This window comes from Temnothorax curvispinosus, unplaced genomic scaffold (genome assembly GCF_003070985.1).
Source record: "Temnothorax curvispinosus isolate PA1 unplaced genomic scaffold, ASM307098v1 QBEX01017496.1, whole genome shotgun sequence".
Taxonomy (NCBI): domain Eukaryota; kingdom Metazoa; phylum Arthropoda; class Insecta; order Hymenoptera; family Formicidae; genus Temnothorax; species Temnothorax curvispinosus.
The window spans coordinates 215,789-240,507 of record NW_020227276.1 but is presented as its reverse complement, the minus strand read 5'-3'; the positions used below and the strand labels follow the sequence as shown (position 1 = coordinate 240,507).

At 37.1% G+C, this 24,719-nt stretch overlaps 2 protein-coding genes across 15 annotated transcripts in view; both read left to right on the top strand.

The window, feature by feature from the left end:
- Window positions 1-24,719, top strand: part of LOC112467529 (potassium voltage-gated channel protein Shaker) — a 108,612-nt gene that overhangs the window by 32,369 nt on the left and 51,524 nt on the right. Inside the window, exons 1-2 of one of the 13 annotated variants that reach the window (XM_025036202.1) lie at window positions 17,807-18,031; window positions 20,069-20,158. The exons of 11 other annotated variants lie outside the window; for them this stretch is intronic. In XM_025036202.1, the coding sequence (XP_024891970.1) occupies window positions 20,133-20,158 (26 nt within the window). In that variant the 5' untranslated portion in view covers window positions 17,807-18,031; window positions 20,069-20,132. Of the gene's footprint in view, window positions 1-17,806; window positions 18,087-20,068; window positions 20,159-24,719 lie in introns of those variants that run through there. One more of the 13 variants, XM_025036203.1, reaches the window with a different exon arrangement.
- On the top strand, window positions 1,474-8,446 carry LOC112467530. Of its 2 annotated transcripts, XM_025036208.1 has the most exons (3): window positions 1,474-1,753; window positions 5,512-6,111; window positions 7,016-8,446. In XM_025036208.1, the coding sequence occupies exons 2-3, from the start codon at window positions 5,687-5,689 to the stop codon at window positions 7,194-7,196; spliced, it is 606 nt and encodes a 201-aa protein (XP_024891976.1). In that variant the 5' UTR covers window positions 1,474-1,753; window positions 5,512-5,686; the 3' UTR covers window positions 7,197-8,446. The 2 variants fall into 2 exon arrangements, with proteins under 2 accessions (XP_024891976.1, XP_024891974.1); XM_025036206.1 differs by lacking the exon at window positions 1,474-1,753 and having other exon boundaries at window positions 3,854-6,111.

The window sequence follows — 24,719 nt, the reverse complement described above, 5'->3', positions numbered from 1 at the left end:
TGAGTGATAGCGAGTGAAACTGTAACTGTGAATCAGAATTGATATTCATAGATTACGATACTGTATAAATAAAAGTCTCGTTTTCTTACCAAATTGACTATTCTATTTCGGTCGCATTCATCTCTATACCGTAAGCGAAAAGACACTTTTTTAATACATATTTATTTCGCAGTAATTTAAAAATTAAAAAAAGAAGCAGAGGACAATAGGCACAAAGATTATATTAAAATATTTACGAATCTAATGATAACAAAAGTGATGCGTAAAGCAAAAGATACAGACAGTGATTGAAAATAGTGACGAACTATAGTCAATCTACGAATGTAAAAAGGATTATGATGCGCGAAAAAGCAATCAACGACTAGGAAGAAGAAAAATTTGGAAATATCGAGCACGACCTATTTTTCGAGAATTTATCTAACATAGTTTCCCGACGATTTCTACGTGTCGAGGGAAAAGGGCCGACAGCGTAAATAATTCGGCTAATACCGGCAGCGGAATTAAATTAGGCTTTGTTAAACAAATCTTAGGTGTATTTGTGTTGATTATATGTCATGTCGAAATAGATGAAAGAAGCATATTTAGAGCTCTTTTCAGGATATTATACGTGAATTTATTCAACATCGTATATGCCACGACAAGATTTGATAATTTGAGCTTAAATGTGTTTATTCCGAAGTCCATTATTGATCCGCCAAAAGAGATCTAGAATCGCCGACTTGGTTGCGAAACGTGCGTTGTGGTCAACTGTGATGGGGGCTGTCCCATAAACCGTCAGCCTTCTCGCAGAGTTTCAAAGCGTCCTCTTAAACCTCTTATATGTCAGCGATGGTTTATAATGTACCGACTTAACTCCCGCGAGTAGGTTGAAAGCCACTCTCGACGATAATCATTGTTGTACGCTCAAGAGACCGTGGCCCCCTTTTCAGATTGTACGATGCGAAATGCTTGAAAATGCGCTTATCTAGAGACTGTAGAAAATGTATGATATAAAATCCTATAAAATATAACAAAAGAAAATTGTGGGAACTTTAAGTGTTTCGAGATGCTTGCTACATTCGAAATTAATAATACTTTTAAGTGTACCTTTAATTATCCATATAATATATTTAATAATTTAAATTAAAAAGTAAATGGTGTTTCTTTTGAAAATTATTAAAGAATCCTAGATATCTATATTAGCCACTTTATGTGCAAAGTGACTCGATTACGTTACTTTACTACATGGCTTATCGAACTGCCACAAATCGAAGACGAATGCATTATCTCATCGCCGGTGGTACCGGCGCGTTCCAATTCCTAGCCGATACCGAGTCCGGGTTACGTTGCTGACAAGAGCGTTCCGCGATACGACACGACGCGGCACCGGCGTGACACGAATACATATGTACGCGGAGAGACCGCGGTAGCGAAGGTAGAAAGGAAGCGAACGGCCGACCGGCTGACCAACCACAGATACCGCCTTCAGCGGTGGTTGCTTGCCATAAGTCGTGCAGGTCATGCACAACGGGTCAGGAGAGAGAAAGTCAGTCATACCGACGCCGTGCTACCATTCGCGTCAGTGATTGGTCGAGCTTGCGAAAAGCTCCTTCTCGAGGATACCAAAACCCCGTCGCGCTCGTCCACGCAAAATATATATACGTACGGCAGGCGAAACTGACTTAGACGAAGGGCCGAGAAACTCGCGGGAGAGAGCTTGTGGATGCTGCATACGTGGTATCTTCATCTAGATTTCTCCGTCACGTGACGACGGGTGGGTAGAGGGAATGATTGGTGTGAGAGTATTAAAAGCTTGCTTGAAACGGCTCTTTTGGTCTGAGTGGCTAGTTCGTTTTGGTAGCTGTGTGCCGTCTTTAGATGGCACGAGCGAGTGTATCTGAAGAAGGGAAAGAGGTGGAGAAGGTCCAAGTATAAAAGGCGAAAAAAAATAGAAAGAAAAGTTTTCTTTTTAGGAAGATACATAAAATAAGATTTGGTTGTATGAACAGCTGATTCAAGTTCGATTGTTTATAAATGGCACCGAGCAGGTACGTGTGTGAGATGGGATAGACGATAGCTAAAATTCACTTTTGTCACGAAGGAATTCACTTTTCATTTCATTGAGCAGTTAATAATATTTCAAAGCTTGTAACATTTAAGAGGCCCTCTTGATCGATTATTTGCTTCTGCTTGAGTTTTTGGTCAAGTCAGTCGCGTTTATCGGAATACATCAAAGAGTCTTTGTGGAGCTTGCTCTCATCAATTCGGGAGAGAGAGAGAGAGAGAGAGAAGCACTCTATATAAAAATACTTCTTCGTTGTTTTTATCCTGAGTAGAATAGAGCAATTCTTAACTTTGAGCAAACTATAAACAACTCGCACCAGGAGACTTAGCGGTGTAAAACCATGAAATTGACGAAACCTAATCGTCCTAGTTGTGCAAAGTTAGTGAGAACAGTTTATCTTTTTAAATCGTACTATGACCGCCACGATCGAAGATTGAGTTACGAGTTCCACTTACAAACTACAGTCAACGCGGATGACTTTGTACTACTGAGTGTTATCTGTGGACCTACTTCTTACGCTCTATTTTTTGAGAACAGTTTAAATGTTTAATCTTATTTCAAGTTTTAGAGTTTACCTTTGCACTGCAGATCGCGTGTAACTTTTATATTTTACAAATATTTTCGAAATTTAGATTTCCAATTAGTAGATGAAATCTACATAAGTATTTTATTTAAGTATATACAATTAAATCTCTTTTTTTTAATTGTTGGTTTATTTTTATGTAGACCATACATGTGCCATTTTGTATCATCAAGTTAATTTTAAAGAATTGTTGACCGTCTTTTAAGTCATTGTACATTTACAATCTCATATTAACTCATTCATCTGATTTTACATCCAGAAATCAATTAGACTTCTTATATTACGAATATCATTCGCGCGTTGGCTTAGTTTTCAAACTCCATAAAGTTGAGAACTTGTACTAATATTGTGTTACACTTTTCTTCAAAACAATTCCGTTTTATTTCTACACACCTTTGGTGTGGGATGCACGATTGCCTGGAATCGTCGTGTACGTCTTTGAATCGGGGTTAGCGTGCCAGGTGAACCTCATTTTCTGGTATTGACCAGACGGCCGTGGTGCTTTGCGGCACCGCCATCTTGTAACTGTCGGCGGAAGCGTTCTAGCAATTATTTTCCTTGTGGTAGATCAGGAAAACTTCGGCGAGAAAAATATTTTTTTTTCTGTTTCATTAGTTCGCAATTTTTATCGCGTTGCTGACGAGGTGATATGTCTGTTGATCGTTGAGTGAGTATTCTCAGCGCGAAAGGGAGAGCCAAAGTGCATTTCGATCTCCCAACGGAAAAGATTGAATACCGCGAAGGTCTAGTACGATTTCATAGATTAAACGCATTTATCTTCCGTGATCAAATACAGTGGTCACAGGCGAACTTGGGCGGAATAGATTGGCTGATCGCCAACTCGATCAGCGGGCTAAGTTCGACCACGTGTTTTACTCTCGTTGTTACAAGCTTGCCAACCATCGATCGTCTCATTCCGCTTTTTCCTTCGCTCTTGATTCGTTCCATAATTGAGCATTTTATTTTCATTGTCATGTTCACGTGTTTAATCAGCTGGTGTTGTTCTGCAAGTTTACACTTGATAATTAAGTGGAATATTTTCAAGATGATAGTGGGCACAGAAAGTAATTGATTGTTATGAATCATCATCGATTGCATTGTTTTGTATTTTAATTGGAAATATTTCCTCTTGTAGGGAAAAAGAATTCAAATTTTTTCAAATTAATATTCAGCTGTTGTATTGATTTAATTTGAAATATCGATCGCGGTACAAACCTTCAAAATTATTTCTCTCCACTTCAGTATTCGCATAATTCAATTTCAATGACCCTATTGTACTCTCCTTGAAACCGGAAAACAGAATAGTTGGCAGAGGAATACCTTCCAATTTTTTTTAAAGTTTTCTTCAAAGAAAGATTTATCTTTATTGGCATTTCTGTTATTTCAAATTTTTATTTATTTACGGAAAAATATCTGATTGAATTAATCGGACGTTTGGTGAGAAATGAACGAACCAGATTTTTCCAATTAATGCAACCAGAATTTCAGTTATGCAACCAGAATTTCTATTAATTTAACCAGATTCTGATAGATTCAGCCAGTATTTTCTGGTAGAAAATGAACGAACCAGATTTGTTTTTAGTGCAAAAGTTCAAAACAAGGTACTAATTTAAAGTACTTGAAATAAAATACCAATTTTCAATCTCAGAATGCATTCTGCCTGGAATTTCTATTAGTCGCAGGAAGTTTAATATTATTCAAGCGGGAGGAAAAAAGCAAGAAAAAATGAGGCAGAAATAAAAAGCTGTTTACGAATGGAGTAATTATTCGTGCGTGGCTGCGGAAGGGTAGTTATCAGATCGGCGTGTCGGTTTCCTCGCGCGCCCTCCGCCGACTAATCGGGGTTATCCCACTGCCCCTGTTCCAACAGTGTTTCACTACCCCTTCCACGATCCTTCTTGACCGCCCTCGTGTACTTGTCGGTCCGCCTGAGTCTCGTGATCTGCAGTGCTGCCACCAATTGCTTCCTTCGAAAATCAGAAACGTCATGCGCGGGGGGATGTAGGGGGTGAGTTTACAGTGGCACGTTGCAATCGAAGATAGCGTGTTCACGCGAATGGATTCAATCGCCACGGTGTCTAGACTTCCCACGTTCACCACTTAAGCCTTTCTCGTTAACCTCCTTATTAATTAATTTTCCAACTGCGTCATTCACGATCATGTCAATCGGTTTATGTAACGGCGGACTGGTTTATCGATGATCAAGCGTGCTTTCAGCACACTTCGGTAGGTGAAGTCGCGGTCGTGATATAACGTCGGTGTATAACGAAATTTCTCTCCTTTCGATCAAATCGCGTCATCCCTATGTCGATGGCAGTACCGCGCCAGTCTCGCTTATTTTTTCACGCCGATCAGCCTCCACCCCCTGTCACGCTCGATGCGCGGAAAACTCTCGCCGCCACCCCTTTCCCAATTTTTCGTATACTGTTGCATCGTGCTTCATACATAACGCGGTGCTGCCATCGCGCGGCAGATGCGAGGGGGCGTGATCACACAGGGATGCGAGAGGATGCGAAGGGTGCATCGCATCGCGTTAAAGTGAGTCGGCGTGATCGCGGGACGGAAGTAGGATCGCGTCTCAGCATCAGTTGTCGCGCGCGCCACCCCTCCCGGTGGCGGTCATGTAGGGCTACTCTCTTGATCAACCCGGTGCTTTCCTTCCCCTCGCTTCTTACCCCACGAACGCGCGTCTCTCAACGAGCACCACCCCTCCCGAAAATTGGATGAGTGGCGTGTGCGAGCCAGGGTGAAAGAGAGACCGACAGATCGAGTCAGTAGTGACGCGTGCATGAGGCCGGGCAAGCCGGCGTGCCGGGTTCCGTCCCGGCTACGCGGCGGCACTTCCTCGGGCCCTTCGTCGTCGTCATTCTCGCCGCGTTCGCAGAGACGCGTGCGACGGACCGGTGATCGTAGAATCGAGAGGTACAACAGAAGGCGTGAGTCGGAGTCGCCGAGACCGAGAGCGTGCTGCAGCAGGTGCGCGGAATCCGTCGGCAGGGGCAGTCACGGTGAGATCGGAGAGGTGGAGTCATCGCGGGCGGCGATCATCGCGGGTTTGAATGGGTGGGCCGGGCGCCGGTAGGGTTACCAGGCACGAGCTGAACGCGGTGCCCCAGAGCCACGTCGGTCACGGGGAACGTGTCCTTGGCGAGCCGCCAGCACCAGGCTGCCGTTGTCATCCTCCGGAGCGATCGTCCGGCAGCGCCGTCCGCCACTCCTCCGCCCAGCAGCAGCAGCAGCAGCATCAGCAGCAGCTGCCACCCTCGCCGCCGCCGCTCATCTCGCTGCACCTCGGCACCGGCAACGGCACTGCCTGCGCCGTCATCAGCGGCAATAACAACCCCGCGATCACCATGAATCCGAGCGACGGTAAAGCCAAGAAGGCGGGCACCATGTCCTCGCCGCCGAAACATCGCCGGGGCTTCGACCCCAACGACCCGGTGGAATTTCACCGCTATAATCGTCGCGTTAAGACGAAGCAGCGGTGAGTGCATTCACCTGTGATATCGATTGTTTCTCTTTCGATCCACTGGAAGGCTGACATTGACAACCGGCTGATATATTGTGCCTGGTCCCGAGTCCTTTCTCACATGTTTTGCCGATATGTATACATTTCCTTGATCCTTCTGATTACTCGCTGCAGTTAGCGGAATTTATTATCTTCGGTCTTTTCTTCTTTTGATATTCGTACGTGCCAGTAAGACAATTTTTGGAATTTTTCATTTCTTTAGAATTTATATACAATTAAATTCATTTTCTAGAATAATTTTCTATTTTATAACAATTCTCTTTATAAATGTTAACTTTTAAAATCTTTATTCTCTTAACTCTTCCGAATATATAATTAGACTATTTATCTACGTGTAAGTTACGCAAGGGAGATTGTGTTCCATTTGTCACCGATTATTCTTTCGGGAATGCCGGTTTAATCGAGAACCTGTCCACGTCGATGTGGAACAGTCGAATCCAATACCCTTCCGCTTCTCTTTCCGGGCGATCTATCGAATGTTCGTTGTTAGGTACCTGGAATGGGAACGCGGTATTCCCACGTCGAAATATTACAGGGAAATACGGTTATAAGCGCTCACTGTGACTCACGTGTTTTTCCAATGTCGATCCAATATCTCTTGTCGATCGATATCCGTGGTCATCCGTGCGTATGTATCTCTTTTACTTTTGCTTCTGATGATTCATTAGATGAAATGAATGTCAGCTGTGTAACCAGTTCCGATAGAAAATTATGAGGACGCGATTGATCGCAGGAAATTGAAGCCATGAAACCCAAATTCCATTTGCCCTTTCCCCATTTCCTCGTCATTTTTTTTTTTTTGGCATTTCCGTTGCCCTTGTCACAGCTTCCATTGATGCCGAATGCACAATGTTCACAGAGGCTTTGTATGTCCCACATCGTGTGACCTTCGGCGACGGACACAGACCTCCCCGAGATCCCTCGACACATCCACCAGCACAAGGCATTATAAAACACACACAAGCTTGCGATGTTCGATGTTGGACCGCTTACTGACTGTACCCCCGCCGCTGCAACGCGACGAAAGTATGATCACGTGATAATAAAAAAAAAAATGATACGTATTACCCTCTGAAAATAAATCCAGCGAAATCCTTTCCGAAGCACCTTTATATTATTAGCATGATAATATCGTATTAAGGAGCGATATAAGTAGTGGATCCAGTATGTGAAATATAGTATACGAATATGTAAAATAAGTGAACCGATGTAAGTACAGATAATATAGAAGCGACATATGAAATAATAGAGATCATATATAAAGTATGGGATATGCAAAATAATGCAATCGATTTATAGTATAGAGTTATAGAGCGGTAATACTGGGTGTCAACCTAACTTATACTGTCCCTTTTATCCATATATATGTTATTTGATTGATATACAAAAAAGGAGAAATACCTAAGTCAAATGTATATTTTACGGATAAAATATCGAGATAATGTGAAATTAATAAATTTTAAATCGCTCATCGTGCCTTGATCGGAGCTTGGAATGCGCTGCCATGGAATGGAATGAAGGGATTTACACCTTGAGCGAAAGAGCTTTCACGCACTGCCAGGTTATCAATGTCTTGGTGCGAATGCTGCGTTTCGCAGCGGACGACCGTCGTGGAATGTTTTGCTCGGTGTATTAACTCCGAAAGAGATTGGCTTCTGCTTGGAAGATATACGAGGGAAAAACACGAGGAAAAATAAAATGAGCGCTCTTGCCAACCACCTGCCACCCCTTTGTTTATTGCTCGTGCTACGAAAATATCTTGCCACCCCTTAGTAAATTTTATGTTTCAGCTATAGTTTGCCAGCGTGTTCGAAACACCGATAATTCGTTAATTTAATATTGAAGAATCAAGTATATAAAGATGCAATAAATATACCGTATTTGTAAAATATTTTTCATGCTTTTGGCCATTTGAGATTCGAGCCAATGTTACAAAAGTACTCTCTTTGGACAATTGCTTCTTCAATTATTCTGGTTTTATCAATTTGAAGGCATCAGTGATGCGTTATTCGTCCCGAGCAATACCTTTGCACTGCGAGAACGCGCATGCATGGTCCCATCGAAAGTTTGCACGTGAGATATGAAAAGATGACGTTGGTGCGAGTAATTATTTGCGCGAGTGTGCTTTGCAAAATCACATAAAGTTAATGCAAATTTAAGGATTGTATGGTAAGAATGAGACGAAGACACAAGAGAACGTATTACAAACTCTACCTTGAATATCGGCTTAACCCTTTATGTTCTCGCGATACATACATGTATTTAAAAAATGTATGTAATTTTGTTTAAGAACAACGTATTAAGATGTTTATTTTATTTTGAAGATCAAGATTCAAGCTATAAGAAAAAATTAATCTATTTTTTTGAAAACTAATCCTGGATATATCGTTAAAAATTTTATAAATACAAAAGAAAAAGAAAAGCAAAGTATATGCGCTAAAAATTTTTGGGGAAATTTCTTTTGTACTAATATTAAGTTCTTTTTATTATATCAATCACAAAGTATTGTATCAACCAACAGTTATAGACAATACCCTTAATTATGAGAGATAATTATAAAAAACTATTTCTAATATTGTATGACTCTATATATAAAAATTATATTACAATGACAATACAACTGATATAGATTGAAGGATTTTAAGATTAGATTTTGTTGAATATGACATTAGAATTTGAAATTTCAGAAAAACGGATTTATATTATAGCTTAGTAAAAATTCTTTGAAACATTCGATAATTTTGAAAAATAATATTAGAAATAATATTAAAATTTAAAAAATCAGAATAATATTTAATATATGGGATCAAGAGACACGGTAGAGTGTCTTGCGCCAAATATACGCGAAGCGAGACCGTTCATTACGCGATTCTTAATAATCTTAATACACTGAAATATCAAATTATAATAATTGATTTTTGATGATTGGATCCAAAATTACTTGGCGAGAACATGCCGAGTGAAGATCTTGTGCTTGTTTTTTTGTAATTTTAAGCTTCTGTGTGACATGATTAATTTTTAAAATTGTTTTTAATTGATAAAGATAGTTCTTCATGAATTTTGGAAGTGATAAAATACAGGAACATTCTGATAACTACTTTTATTATTTATCTAAGCCAAAATAAATCATACAACATTATAAGTAACTTTTGAATATGAGTCAATATAATCGAGGACATGAAGGGTTAAGAAATTTTATTGTTTAATGAATATATGTATAAATATCGCAATCTTTGTATATATAGACCAAAGGATAAGTTGCGTATATGATTTATTTGTTCATTTTTATTAAATAATAAAGATTATTCTAATGCAAAGAGAAGCGCTAATTCACGATCGATTTTGGTCGATAAATATAAATGGAGGATTATTATTTTAGATAGCATTTTTATAGAGTTTTATTTACGCTACTTTGCCAGAAAATTTCAGAAATTTACTTTTCTCGAAAAATTATCGAATACATTTCTTATTCTCTTAAATATAAGAGAATATTTTAACATGAGAGAAACATTACGTGTTTTTCTCATGACAGCGGCAAGAAAAGTCACGTACTATTTTTCGTTTTATAATTGCATTTGTAAGAAGTTGACATGAAAACAGGCTATTACAATAGAAGGCAAGATCTGTGCAATTTACACTTTGTAACTTCAAGGAAAATGTAATAGGAGCAAACAAGTTTGCCAATATACATATACGTACATGCGTCAGATCGTGTTATTTCGAAGCCGTGTGTTTTTCCAATGTTGATCTGTTCAAGATTGTTAAAGTTCATAAATTATTGAGGTTTACATGAAAGAGGCGAGAGACCAACGAGATAAGTCTGATCTAACACTGCGTCTGCTTCGCGCTTCAATTTAACGTTATACTGATATTTAGGCATATTTATATCTTATACTTATTTATATGTGCAGCTATCTAAACTCTAAACGTTTAAATTAGACTAACATTATTTAATCCCACTGAAATAGTGTTGAAGGTTTCTTTTCTGTATTTATTTCATCTATCCACTTTAAGTATCGTTCTTTAAACAATTCTCTCATTTCATCCGACTACATCTGACTATCGTTCTTTAAGTTCCTTTTCATCACATTTCGTCTGTCGCATCGCACCACGATTACTCTGTCGGACGAACTTCATCTCTCGTCCTTCTTAATTGCGTCTCGCGATTGATTTCGTTTCGCTTTTCTCTCTCTCTTTTTTACGTCGCCCTGCTTTTTTCGTAGTGATCCTCGCTTTGCCTGTGACGTCGGGACGTAAATTAAATCTTGCGCGCGAGCTTCGACTCGAATCTGGAGCGAAAGAAATATGGTCATTTATTTCACGATTCTCGCTGTTGGCGTTATTTCTTTGTTTTTGGATTTATCATTATCATTTTTGGATTTATCATTAAGTTTATTGTTAAGGTTATTGTTTCTAATAGATTTTTCTTTGTATCAAATTTTTATTTAGTAGAATGCGATATATAATATAAAAAATATTATGTGATATTAATTATTTTACGTCTAGAAGAACATATATATCCCGGCGTGTTAAAATACTCTAGTGAGTCATTAAAATCAAATGGTACTTATTTTAAAGAAATCCCTTAAACTTTAGTAAAAAAATTTATTGTGACAAATATTATTAAATATAAATAATTATTTGTGTAGAAGTTTCCAACAGTTATACGATTATATAAGTTAGACGCCAGTACTGATGTATATTTCTTCGACGAATACTGAATCGATTCCTTTGTTGGAACAATGCTAGTAAGAAATAAATTCTATAAAGTTGTTTAACAACGAAAATCAAAGCTTATTGCCCGTCATTATATGAATATTCGATAATGTAAAACCGCGAAATTTATGTGAAGTTCACCTAAATATGAACGTCTGAGGCCATTTATATAAGCATGTGTTCTATACGTCATATAACTTACATCTCTTCGCGTCCCTGAACATTTGGAAGCCCTTTAAAAGCCTTTGCCTTATAAACTGTATTGATGAAAGGTATGCAGGACCGACAGCAATGGCTTTCTGTCTTGGAACTTTCAAATAGCTCTTTATCAAAAAGCTGCTCGTGAAACACGTGTGTACATAAAATGTACATAGAGAAGAAAGGTTTGTTGGCACAGTATATTTTATGCTGTCGTAGCACGTAGTACTGTTAATTATTGTACGAAGAGTAAAAAGATTTGTCAACACAATGCTAATTTTATTTGCTCAAAAGAATTCTGCTAAAACTGCAAATTATTTCGCTGTAATAATACATTATTTTGTTGTAGTAACAAAAATGGACCTATTAGAGGTAGACTATCTTGCTTTAGCAACAAATTTGTATTTCTATAAACGAGGATCTCTCAACGAAAAACAGAGTTTGCTGTATTATCGTTACAATAATACATTCTTTTGTTGTAGTAATAAAAATGTACCTATTAGAGGTAGACTATTTTGTTTTAGCCAATAAACTTGTATTTCTATAAACGCGGAGGATCTTTCAACGAAAAACAGATTTTGGTGTATTATCAAATATAATTAGCTGTGATGAGCGGAGGTTAATTGCTTTTACATATGGAAAGGTAAAAAAGCCATATTGGTGTAAGTCAAATTTTTTTAAATATTGACTATGTGTGCATAGATGCAATATGCAATTTATATATTGTATAGATTGCATCTATGCACACAAGTCAATATTAAAAAAAAATGATTTACACCACTATGGCTTTTACCCCTCCATATAATATATGCAATAGCATACTATAGTTTTGTTGTGGCAGTAAAATTCTTTTCTTTCTGCGTAAAAAAGATTAGAAGAAACTCATATAAAAATTTGCTTAATATTACTTAACAATCTAAATAATAATACAAAATGTTATAACCCGAGATAACTTTGCATTGCTTTATTCAAAATAAATAATTTGGAATTTTGCTTAAAGTAATTTAATGATGATTCGAAAAATTTTGTTTGGATTTAGAGAAATATGTAAATTTGTGGACGATGTAGACGAAGTTTACAAAATCAATTTTCTATTTATGCTCGAAAATTGGCCGTTTTGTATTACTTAGCTGTTGCTTAGTCGAGCGAAATTATATTGTTATTTGTTTCTATTTATGGATGGCATGAATATAGAAACCCGTCTGATCATTCAATATTCTCGTCTATCTTGGGAAGCGTCTGGAGTGATCATTTGCGATTTCTTCTTTGTCGTCTATTTCTTGTAAAGTACGAAGGAAAAAATGTGCTTGTTAATGCTTACGGGGAGTATAAATGTAGCTTTTACTATTTATGTCCATTGAACCATTGGTGGTACGAATTGATCGTATACTCGGTGATACATCTATAAGAAGCTTTGAATTATTGATTGTCATATCTGTCATTAGAAATAATGGATTAAGATTACGATTAACTTTCCGACAATCAAGTATAATTCGTCAATGATTAAAAGATTTAGTAGGATTTAATTTATGCCAGGTGTTCCTTTACATTGCTAAGATGCTTTGTGAAATTTTTTTGGATTGGGCGTGTTTGTTTTTAGCCAAATATTTCTTATTGTTGAAAGCTATGGATAGAATCTGATTTTGCGAAAATTTTCTTTTTATTTTTATTCGCCATTTTGATCTATTGGTACACTACTGATGTAATCGATGTAACCACGACGGTCTTCTCTGGGTTATCTAGAGTGATTGGCACCTCGCCTCGTGTCACAATCAATCAGTTGTTCTTGACATGTCTGGAATCACTGTCAGGCGCTTCGCGGATCAGTGAAACGGTTGAAACACGGAACGTGCTGTTACATAAGCATAAACTAATAATTTTCATTATTTAATATTTTTATATTTATTTTTGACATTTAAATCTATACAATTGATTTTATGTGAAATTAATCATTTAATGTTTAAATGAATCTTACATTAAATATTAATTCTAGAAAATGCGAAAAAAGAAAAGTTTATTTAAATAGTATATATAAGACTTTTTTTTTGTAAAATAATTAAAATGTATTGTAGCAACGTGTATAATCTCACGTGTGTACCTGAAAGATACCTGTCATCAAATTGATTGTTTAACTTATGAAATAATTAAGTTTTATATAGATAAAACAATGCAACACATGTGATTTAGTGATAATATTATTTATGATCTGTATCATGGTGTACCATACGTTACATATGCTGCAAATACGCGTAGATCCGCGCACCGAATTCAACCAGAGGTTGGTGATAGCGACAATAAATTAATATAAATTTTTAGTAGTAGCAGTTTTTTTTATCGAAGTTAACTATCATTATTATTTTTATTATGATTTGTTATGTTCTATATTATAAATAAAGCAAAAGTCTCGCATTGAAAATTATTTAATAAAATGCATCCTTGCATTTATAAGTTACAAACAGAATTTAATAATAAATGAAGTATTTAAATAATATAACGATTTGTATTCTGTTAGATAGAGATTATTCAGATCTCTTTTACTTTTTTTGCGTCGAGTTGGTAACGTAGTTTTCAACTCCGACGATATGAAAGCCCGTTGCAAGCTCTCGTGCTTGCACACAGCTTGCGACGTGATTATTCAGTTTCAGAGGTTGTCCGCAGGATGGCGTGTATACATAACATTTCTGTTTGATCTTTACCACCCTATATGTATATGTTAAGGATTGTAAGCTTTCATCTTCATAAAAGTAATTAAAAACTTTTGTTCTCCCCCTTGTACAATTTATATTAAAATTCTTGACTTCCTAATTGAAATGCGCATGAAATTATATTATACTTAATTATATCGATATATTACAGTTATGCTATTAATGTGAAAAATATTAGAAGCGTGATACCAATATCGAGGATAATGATCAGATGTGAAATGTACCTGGCAATGAAATATCGTCACTCTGCGCATCTACATCATTTGATCGGGCTCGATCGCACGGTATTCCCTAAGTTGGGAATTGCTTCGCGTTATTCGAGGTCGAGTTGGGATATATCCTGCGGCGAGGCGTTGGTGCTTAAAATTAGGGAAGCCGAGATAGCTATTAAACACCGCTCGTAATAATTTGCCGTTTAAAATAATCTGTCGATAAAATTTCTTTCTTAATTAAGCACTCTTCGGACAACTTTACACATTTTTCATAAATTGAAGATTTTTCATAAATTAAAGATAATCGAGAATATCGAAATTCTACATTTAGCGAGCAGAGAGATTCAATAGTCAAACACCTTTTCGCTTTCACGCTCATGTTTACTTTTACTCTGAGCTTCGGGGGTCGAAAGCTCTTTTTAGAGGATCTTTTGCTTGGGGTTGTGGAGGTTTGATTGAAAATCACGTGTACTTAAAGTCCACATATAGGAGCGTCGCCAAAGCTTCTATTCCGTTCCTGCAATTTACAATTTATTTAATATAAGCTCATCTTGATTGTTAAATTATATACCGTTGATGAAACTGCAACAGCATTTTCTCGTTTGATTAATTCAATTACGATCAATGAAAATTTGAGAAAATTTTCGACGTTGCAAACAATAAATCAAAATGGACTCTGAAAGCTTTCGCAATTCAACAAGTTCAAATTTTATTTATATACAATGAGTTCCAGTTTCATCAAATTAGTTCTCATCCAAATTACGTATTATCAAATTACGTATTATCAAATTACGTATTATTGTTACACATTGACGATGTAAAATATATTTATGATTTAATGCGCGAAAAATAAAATAGTCGAAATTTTTGGAACAATACTCAATTTTAAGGGGGATTTGTTTTTCGCTCTGTTTAAAATATGAAGTCGGCATTGCCAAATTTCTTGGCACTTCCGATGATAGTATGAATATATCAATCCGTGTAATCCGTGTTATCTTTAATACCGCTGCGGAAGAAAGTTTTTGGATTTATTCCATATCGAGAATATCGAGATTTCTCTCCCCGCTTTCCATTTCTACTCGAAACTATAAGAGTTTCTGAAAGTAAGAGAACAAATATCTTCGCGGTAGAACAGGAAAAACGCTAGACAAGGCAGATTACAAGAATAACGACAATTGCTACGATGAGAGAATTGCGTTAGGAGAGGGGGGGGAATTGGGAAACCCCCGAGAATCCTCAAAATGACTGTCCGAGAAACAGTTTGAGGATAATACGCGAGCCGCTGGTCGGGGCGGGGGTGGATATCGACTTCGATGGCCGCGAAAGCCCACGCACGAGCAGCAGCACGAACGGGCCGGATGGGGTGGGGTATGGGGTGGGTAGGGAAGGTGGATTTCACCTACTTCTCTCTTCCGTACAAATACATATCTATCCACACACACATACAGACAAGCATATTTCGATCACATTCGGGCTCGTGTAACACGCACACACCCCACACTGCACCGCACACACATATACATGCATACACACACACGCACACACACACACACACACACACACACACACACACACACACACGCGCGCGCGCGCGCGCGCGCGCGTGCATATATAGGGTTGCATCGCGCAACCAACTCCAACTCCTGAGAGGGTAGGAGCGCGAAGGGGGTAGGAGCTTTCGCAGTCACGGTGGCGCCTCCGCAGAATGCCGCGGCGGTTCCTGGCGGCGTTCCTCGACCGGCGCCTTTCACTGTACCTTTGCCGCCCCGACGTCCCACCGGGGGTCGCACCCGATCTCTCACCCTGTGTGGACCATTCGTGGGCACCACGCACGGTCTGACCGTGCTGTTCGAAACGGGAGTGTTACGTCGAAGCTCTCAAAGTTGCCGCCTAAACGCGTGTCGCCGCGTCTCTCTCTCTCCCTCTCTCTTTCTCTCTCTCTTTCTCTCTCTCTCTCTCTCTCTCCTTCCCACCCACTCTTGGTCTCTCTCTTTCTCTTTCTCTCTCTCTCTCTCTCTCCCTCTCGGTTTTTCCCGTTCCTCCCGCCACCATTTACCCGGCCCGCTACCGCTGGCGTCCTGACACGCACCACTCGGCGATTCAGAAACCCACCGGGCTCGACACGGCTCGAAACGTGCTCCCTTCGCGGACCAGTCTACTCCGCGAGGACTTTGACAGTGTGATCGGTGACAGTGATTGCTCACACTTGCCCGCTCTCTTTTCACCGGATCGGACTCCTCTCTCCGCCCTCCGCCCTCCGCCCTCCCCCCGCCCCCCGATGCCCCTTTAGGCGGCACGCACTCTCCGCTCTTGCTGGTGATCGACAAGATTACGCAAGGCAGTCGTAGCAACGTGGTTGCCGAGGTGGACCCGGCCGTTAACTCAGAATAATATACCGTGCGCCGTTATTGGTGTTTCAATCTTGTGATTCAATTTTATTTCCGGCCCTTCTCACCGTCAGTTTCCACGTTTCATTTAAGATCTCGGCTTACGCGAGCCGGGGATCCATGAAACCGTTGACAAAATGATAAACGTGATCTAGACGGGACTCATGCACATAATGCGAATGGACTGATGGACCCGCCTGCTTTGGCGGGCACGATAAGCACGTTTTTGTTGTTAGTTTTCCAAATACGATAACGTACAACGACGTCAGGTCCTACGAAACGGCGGCGCATTGAAAATAATTGGATTGTATAGGTAATTCATTCCCGATATCCTCAAGATTTCTTGAAATTGATGGGATCTTCGAAATCTCTTTAGTGCTTACTTTATTTTATCTTTCATATTTGCAATTAAATATGCACTCGACATTAAATAATTTAATGCCCACGTTTCGCGAACATTTGTTAATTTTGCATTCAAAGATATATATCGCTTTTATATAAAATTATATATGTATAGATAATAAACTGGCGATAAAACAAATATAATGAGTTGTTTGACGGCGGCAAAAAAGACTGCTATTTTACTCCTTTTGCATTTTGAAGTATTCCACTTTCAGTCATTGGCTGAAAGATCTTTTCCATGTTTGAAGCGGAAATTAATGGGACATTATAAACTTGAAAAATTATGAAATAACTTGCGTTTTTGTTCGCTTGATCTCCTATTGTATTCCCATTTAATGTTTCCTCTTCTTTCTTGCTCATTTTCCTTATCTTTGAGTTCGTTGCGACGTGCCGACAGAATTCACACGATATATTTAATGAGAATAACGGAGAGGCACGATAAAAAATGGATCCGTCTGACGAGATCACATGATTTTGTAAGATTGTTGAATAATAATGTGCACGAAATTTCTCTTTATTTTCATAAAGAACCTCTTTATGACAGACGAAGAATTATACGAATCAACAGTTCGGAGCAATTACTTTTTTTTTCCAATCGTACGAAAAATTCAAAAGATTATTTCGATTCGTAAGACTTAAAATACACTTAAAGAAATCCAAATGAGATTCAGATGGGATCAAATGGGATCACGGCAGATTTGCATTTCGCGGTGGACTCGTCTGAATGTGTCCTGGGAAGGATTTTTCTCGACATTAAGCGACGGTTGCGTGCGATATAATCGTAGACGAGCGTTTTATCTCTCATCCCTCCGTCTGATCCATTCTCTACCCCAGATTCTCCATCCTCGAAATACCGCGAGAATAAACGCGAAGATTGTTTCATTAAATTAAATTGTTTGATGAATAACGATCGCAACAAAGTTATCCTCGACCGATCGTTACGAATAATCACTCTCGGAGCAACGGTGGGCGATCTGTGCTTTCGTCCCGCGCTGTCGATTACTCCGCTGTCGGGGCGTATTTTGGAACGTATTTGCATCTCTCTTCTCGCAACGGTTCTCCCGGTGGTGACGCAATGGAATACCTCGGTAGCGTCGTCGCCAGCCCGGCCGCCGTCATTGACGAATGTGTGATAGTGCGTCGTGACAGTGAACGATACTGAAGTTAAGTGGAATACCGTTAAAGGTCCTGCGACCCGGGTGTGCGTGGGTGGGCACATGGACCTCGGTGGTGGTTAGACGCAACATGCGGGAAGGTACAATAACGCAAGCCGTCACGGCGATCTGCTGGGCCATCGCCAGTTAGCCACTGTACTTTTCTCTCTTTCTCTATCTACATCTATAGTTCTATGTATATGCAGAATATTCCAAGACCGTTGCACTTTCCATTAAACGAGGATTCTCCGATGCCAAAATGACTTATTCCTAGTTGAGATTTCTTCTGGGATTTTTCCGTACAATTGTGTTTGCTAAATTTTTATTAAAATTCTTTTTTGGCGTGTTAAATTTGGTTTACTCGATCTGTTAGACGCGACAACGTCTAACTGTTGCTTTATATATTGGCACTTCTTAGAATGTCATCTACTTCTAAGTTCTCTCGCTAAGAAAAAGTCAATTTTAAGATAATCGTAGAAATCTGAGGTTTAAAGGAAATGCGATAGCTCTGGAATATGCTGTATATAGGATGTCCTGTAACAGGAAGGAAGTATATAAGATAATGATATTCTAGAAGCTATTTTAGTCCGAGGAGCCTTCGTGAACGTATGTTTTAAAGCAAATTGTTTTCAAAATAATTAAGTAATCTCTTAGTTCTTTGCGAAGTGTTTATTGTTATTAGATTATGCAATACTAAAAGCCTGTCTCTTCCTTCCCCCCCTCCTTCAATTACTTTCTTTCTTCCTTTCTCTCCCTCTTTCCTTTTCCCTTCTCTCTTTTTTAATGCTTTTTAGTATAATTACGACATTTTTTATTAGTTATAAATCGCATTAGTTATATAAGTAAAATACTTAATTTTACAATTCTTATAAAATTGACATTATATTTTTTTTTGTAATTGCACAGTGAAAAACATAATTATCCACGATTAATCATGCGATAATTTAAGGCAATAATTTTTTTATGTAATTTTTCTATATACATAAGGCATCTTTCTATAAAATATAAATCAAAATATATTTAAGAAACGTATAAACGTTGAAATCCTGTTATGGGCCATTCGATAGACAGGAAAATTTGGTAATACCAGCGGAAATTTTGGTAGCGCGTTAGAAAACGGAAATTTTGTAATGCGTTAGAATGTTTGGAATAATAATGAGAATTATAAAAACTATAGAATAAATCCTTGTTTATTAAAAACTTGTTCAGAGGAATATATTTAAACTGTTTTATTTTAGATATATAATTATATTAATTAAATTGAGTGTTTTTTAAATATTTATCTCTTAAATATTCTAATTAAATTTCGAGTCAAGGCAAAATCAATGTAGCAAAGCAAAAATCTATTGTAAATTAATTACGAAAGAAACTTCTACTTATTTACGCTGTTAAAACTTCGTCGAAACTTTTTAATTTTGAATATCATCTTGCTCTAATCTTTCTCTCCTTGAAATATTCTGTATATAAGAAATATTTATTAAAAATATCTAATGGAGGATTTTTTATAGAAGTTTAAAACTTTATTATTTAAATAAAACAAGATTCAAATTCATTTCTTTCCATCAGCTCATTTTTCCTTCAATTAGATTAACACGTCACCGAAACTTTAGATGGTATAATTCCGAATTATTCTGTTTATACATATGTATTCTTCTCGCTATCTCGATTCCTCTTATTACTTTTCTTACTACTCGACTTTCTTATCTGATCTGTATTCTTTCTCTTCGTTTTTTAATACGCTTCGTTTTAGAGAGTACTTTTGAATCTTCTTCTCATTACTACATCTGTCATCTTTCTTTTTCCTTTCGACCTTGTTCGAAGTAGTTACGAATTAATATTCGTTAGTAATGAAATAAAATTGGCATTTTTTTTTTACTTAAACCATTTTATGCAATTATTGGGAAATGTTGGAAATATGTTTAAATTAAAAAAAAATTTGCGATAATATATATGTGAGTTTAGTTGGTAGACCATAACAATAGTACCATCAAAGTGAAAATACTTTGGGGTAAAAATAGGAAAAGTAAGACTTGTCGAATCTATGGTTCAGACTTCAAACAAGGCGGTGAGACCTTCCTCCTGTTATCTCTCTAGTCACCTACTCTATAGCTCTATTCTGTCACCGCATGCCAAACTAGAGGACTCACTGCTCCGGATTGCCCCCTCTGCGAAAAAGCAACAAAGAGGCCGCCTCCATGCAACATGCAGATGATCCTGGTTGCTGGCGGGTGAGTCCATCATAGAATCCGGACACAGTTACACACGCACACAGCTACAAAATACACACACACACACGTGACGAACGAACGAACGATAATATGTATTGATAGCTTGATTTTCCTATTATTTCCTTCCCCTATAATAGTCTTCATTTTCCTGCCCCCCCTTGATTCTCTTTTTTGGGCCCTTTTTCGACGCGCATGTAACATTAAACATGGCTCTTTTACTCTAAAAAGGAATTTATATTTGACTTAAAAATTTTAATTTTGCTATAAATTGATTCATATAAGGTGCTTAGGAAGAAATAAAATATATAGAAGATATATGGAATAGGTCATTGACCTAGAAACGTCTAAACTTCCACAAAATTTTGTTCAAGATATAATAAAAGTTTCATTTTGTATGCCACTTCTTCAAGAAACTTACAAGCTTCTTGACCAGTGTTACCATAACCAATCGCTATTTAAATAATTTTATTGGCTGTTGCAACTTCCTGCTTTCGATAAAAGCGGGTTTGAAACGTGTTTTTTAACAGAGTTTCTGTCGACGGGTGGGGCAATACTCCTGGGATCCGCCCTGCCTACGGCATTGTGTATGATGCAAGGCATAAAAAGTCGACATAATAAACAATTTTGCGGTTATCATTCGACGTCACGCAATTTTCCCGTTGTACTAATTTATCTTGTATTTCGCAAAAAACGAAGACCAAACCATTAATCGTTAAATAATTTAGCGAAAGTTATACGATATAATGCAAAAAGAGGAATTATAGGTTGTTCTAAAACATATACAGAACTTTCTAAAAAAAAAGATTAAGGTTTCAAAAAGCTTAAGTTATTTAATGGTTATTGTTAGTCTTTCAGAATGTCAGAGAAAATTTTAGAAGTTTCAATTTTTAAATGAAAACTTATATTTTAATATTCTTGACCTTTTTTCAGAATCTTGGATTTTCAAATCCTTGAATTGCGATATTCTCAGATTCTTGAATTTCTTTCTTTATAAAGTTATTTTTTAAATTTATATTCTAGTATTTTTAACTGAAACGTATTTATTAAATTTTCAATTTTAAAGTAATTTAATGAGTTCGAATTAATAATCCGTTTATTGAAATATATTCTATTATTTTAGATCATTATTATCTCGCTACGTATGTTGTTTTACACAACATTACATTTCTGATTAATTCAGCTTGAGTTAATCTTGCCAAATTGTTTATGATTGTACAAGATCGTTTATCATGTATATGAAGTCTAGTATATTCTAAACAAGAGCGCAATTAAGGATCGGTATTATGACATGCTGAGTTGCGAGATTGAGATAATTACGGGTCGAGTTAATTCGAGATGGAACAAAAAACTAAAAATTACCAAACTATACTATGACACATTATAAACGTTACTAAAATATATAACTAAAAAAATTAAATATTATAAAAAATTTTGATTACTTCTATTCTTTTAAAATAATTTTTTTTTAATCTGTAGCATAGCGAAATAATACTAATTTCGAATATCTTTTAACAGGCACAATTTCTAAATTTGCTTTTGTCCTGATTCTACTAAAATTGAATATTTCTGGATCGAATGCAAAAAAATCATCAGTGTTTACTCGCCTATTTTATCTCCGCCGTTTTAACCATATCTGTGACGATAATGATAGTCAGGTGCATTCAAATGCGGATTTCATATGTTTCCCTTCACTTATATGTGTTTACATGACATATTTATCCGGGCTTGCCAACCAGCTGTCTACCACGTGTGCGTACGTGCATCAATCTTCGGATTTGTTTTGGCTGTCTCATTTTAACACAACTTTACTTGTCGCAAAAAATTTACCACAAATCATCATATGAGGATCTTGAAAGCTTACTACTCGTCATATTTATTCTTCATTATTTCTTTCATTAATTATCTAAAGTGTAATAATACATGGAATTTTTGTATGAAAATTGTGCATCTGTTGAATTATACGAGGTGTAGAAAGTGGAATGGAGAGATCGGTGATTAAATTTAAGCAAACTTATAATTCTCAACTTTTCGCTAATAGAGATCATTAATTGTACTGTAAAACGATTTGCTCGACCGGCTGACTATTAGCGAGTGCGCCGGAGCAGACTCGAACGAGGCATTTGATGCGCCGTTATCACTATGTCTGCACGATTTGAGAACAGTTCCTAACGCTAATATTAGGCGCGCAAACCAGATCTGACAGTATTTTTGTTATAATAAAGTAAAAATTCTTGCTGATTATTCTCAACTTTTAAATTGTTCAGTGCTAAGTCTTTAATTATTATTAAAGAAGGAGTTTAAAGTTTATTTCTAACTATAAGTGTACTGTATCTGAAATCGTGTAATAACATCTGTTAGAATAATGTAAAGATATGTAACTGGATTGTCAACAGTCAATGCGTGATTCAAAACTTGCTCGAGAGAGATAATTGCAAAAATCAAAATGATGTTTTTATCGTATCGGAAAATTGTCGTCATTGCGGCGCGACAGTTAATGAAATTTAATTTACGTAACAATGCATTAATTGTGAGAGAAAGAGAGAGTCCGCTCAAACTACCCACGTGTTGTTTTCTGAAGTGGGCCATCCTAATTATCGTAATGGCGGATCCGCCGAAGTTTTAAGGATTATTATAACTTCGCTCGCGCGCACATCGTGTTAATTAAACTTTCTCTAAAATAAATGCGGTTCGAAATTAAATTATATCTCTTCGCTCGAGACTTCGTTTTTCCGTCGGAAATAATTCGATGCAATTTGTAGTAATAACTTACAATTAAATCAATTAATCAAAGCGACCCATGCACTGCGCATATTACTTTTGCAGCATTACATTAATTAATCTTTATCGGTACATATTTTGTATAATTAATCGATATTTGTGAATCGATATTTTTAACGAAGTTAAATTCGATGTTTCATTTACCATTCAGCTGATAATTGCGCTCGATTAATCATCTCTATCCGTTTCTAATCAATCGATTGTACAGTGGCCATGTTGATGCAAGCGGAACGTTAAAATGTATCGGTATCAAGATGTATATCAGTCAACTTCAACAGGCTGTATGTTAAAAGTAAAATATAATTCTCTAAACATACATAGACACGCGCAAAATGTGTGCTCACGATGCACTTATGGGGGCAACAACCTTTGTTAATACTACGGTTTGGTCGATCGTTTGCAACGATCGATCCGATGTTCCCGTGGTACCCTACCACTCTTGCTTTCTCACTTGAGGTCCTTGACAGAAGCCGAAGAACTTCTAAAATCAACCATTACCATCCAGGATGGCAAAACACAAATTTATTAAGTGAGCACTCACTCTGATGCACTCGCTCTGACGCAGTGCTACACATATTATACTTTAGAACTTTTCAGAATATAACTTAAATAAGGTCTTTTTATTTTTGTGTGACTTTCATGAAGATACTTTTCACAAGTAAATAGAGAACCTTATTTTCGATCGGGCTGGTTCTCAGTAGTTTAATAATATTTTTTATGCGTGAATTAATAAACACTTTTTTCACTCATTGTCAGCAAACTGTGCGCTGATTATTCGTCAGTTTTGAAACACAGTTCCGTTGGAACAGTAAATTTACATAACTAAATCAATAATCGATTTTACAATGATGCTGATAAGCATCCTATTGTAATCCTGTAAAGAATTTATTACAAAAAATATCACCGCAGCTAAGGTGAGATATTTTTCTTCAGATTATTATTGACATTCTCAGATATTTGTTATATTTATTGCATAACGTTTATTTAGGAGTACTCAGTATATATACAGCTTGGTCTATTTGTGCTTTAAATATCTTTACTATTTTGAATAATAGGAAAAAGTTGAAGCTTTTTCATGGCTTGGAGGGACATATAATGTAGTGGCAATACTTTCGTTGTGCATGGAGATGTGAAAGAGATTTTAAGGACCACTCGATTTTTAAAAATACAACTACATGATTTAAAAATACAATTACATTTTTCTTACACAATATATGTGTGCGCATGTGGCGTGTGGAAGGGGACGGTTAACAGCTTTTTAATTTATCAGCAGTATAATACTAATAGGATAAAATATATAATTCTCCAAATCTTCCAACGTTTTCTGTTTGATTAGAGTTCCTATAATAAGAGTTAAGCCAATGTGGTGACGATTTTTGATTGGTCCCGTCATATGTTTCAGCCAAGTTAGTGAGAGTGAGACAAGCTGTAAGTGGGAGTGAGACAAAGCTATCATGATCGTCATATGCTTCAGCTAAGAAGTTAGTGATGGGAGTGAGACAAAGCTATAACATTTGGCTGTACATGGCGGCGGTTTGTCCTAACTCTTATTATAGGAACTCTATGTTTGATCAAATTCTTTTTTGTTTTTATGTAGCATCTTGTTTTCCCGGTTAGAACGTAATAATAATAGATGAGTGTCGTTTATATCGAGTAGCGATGGGACTAACAATAAGTATCTTACAAGTGTTCAAATCTGTTGGTGTAGTTTCGAACTCTCTATGATTACTTCGAAAAATAAAAGTAGTACTTCCAGGTAGACTCGAACAAAATGGGTTTGTAG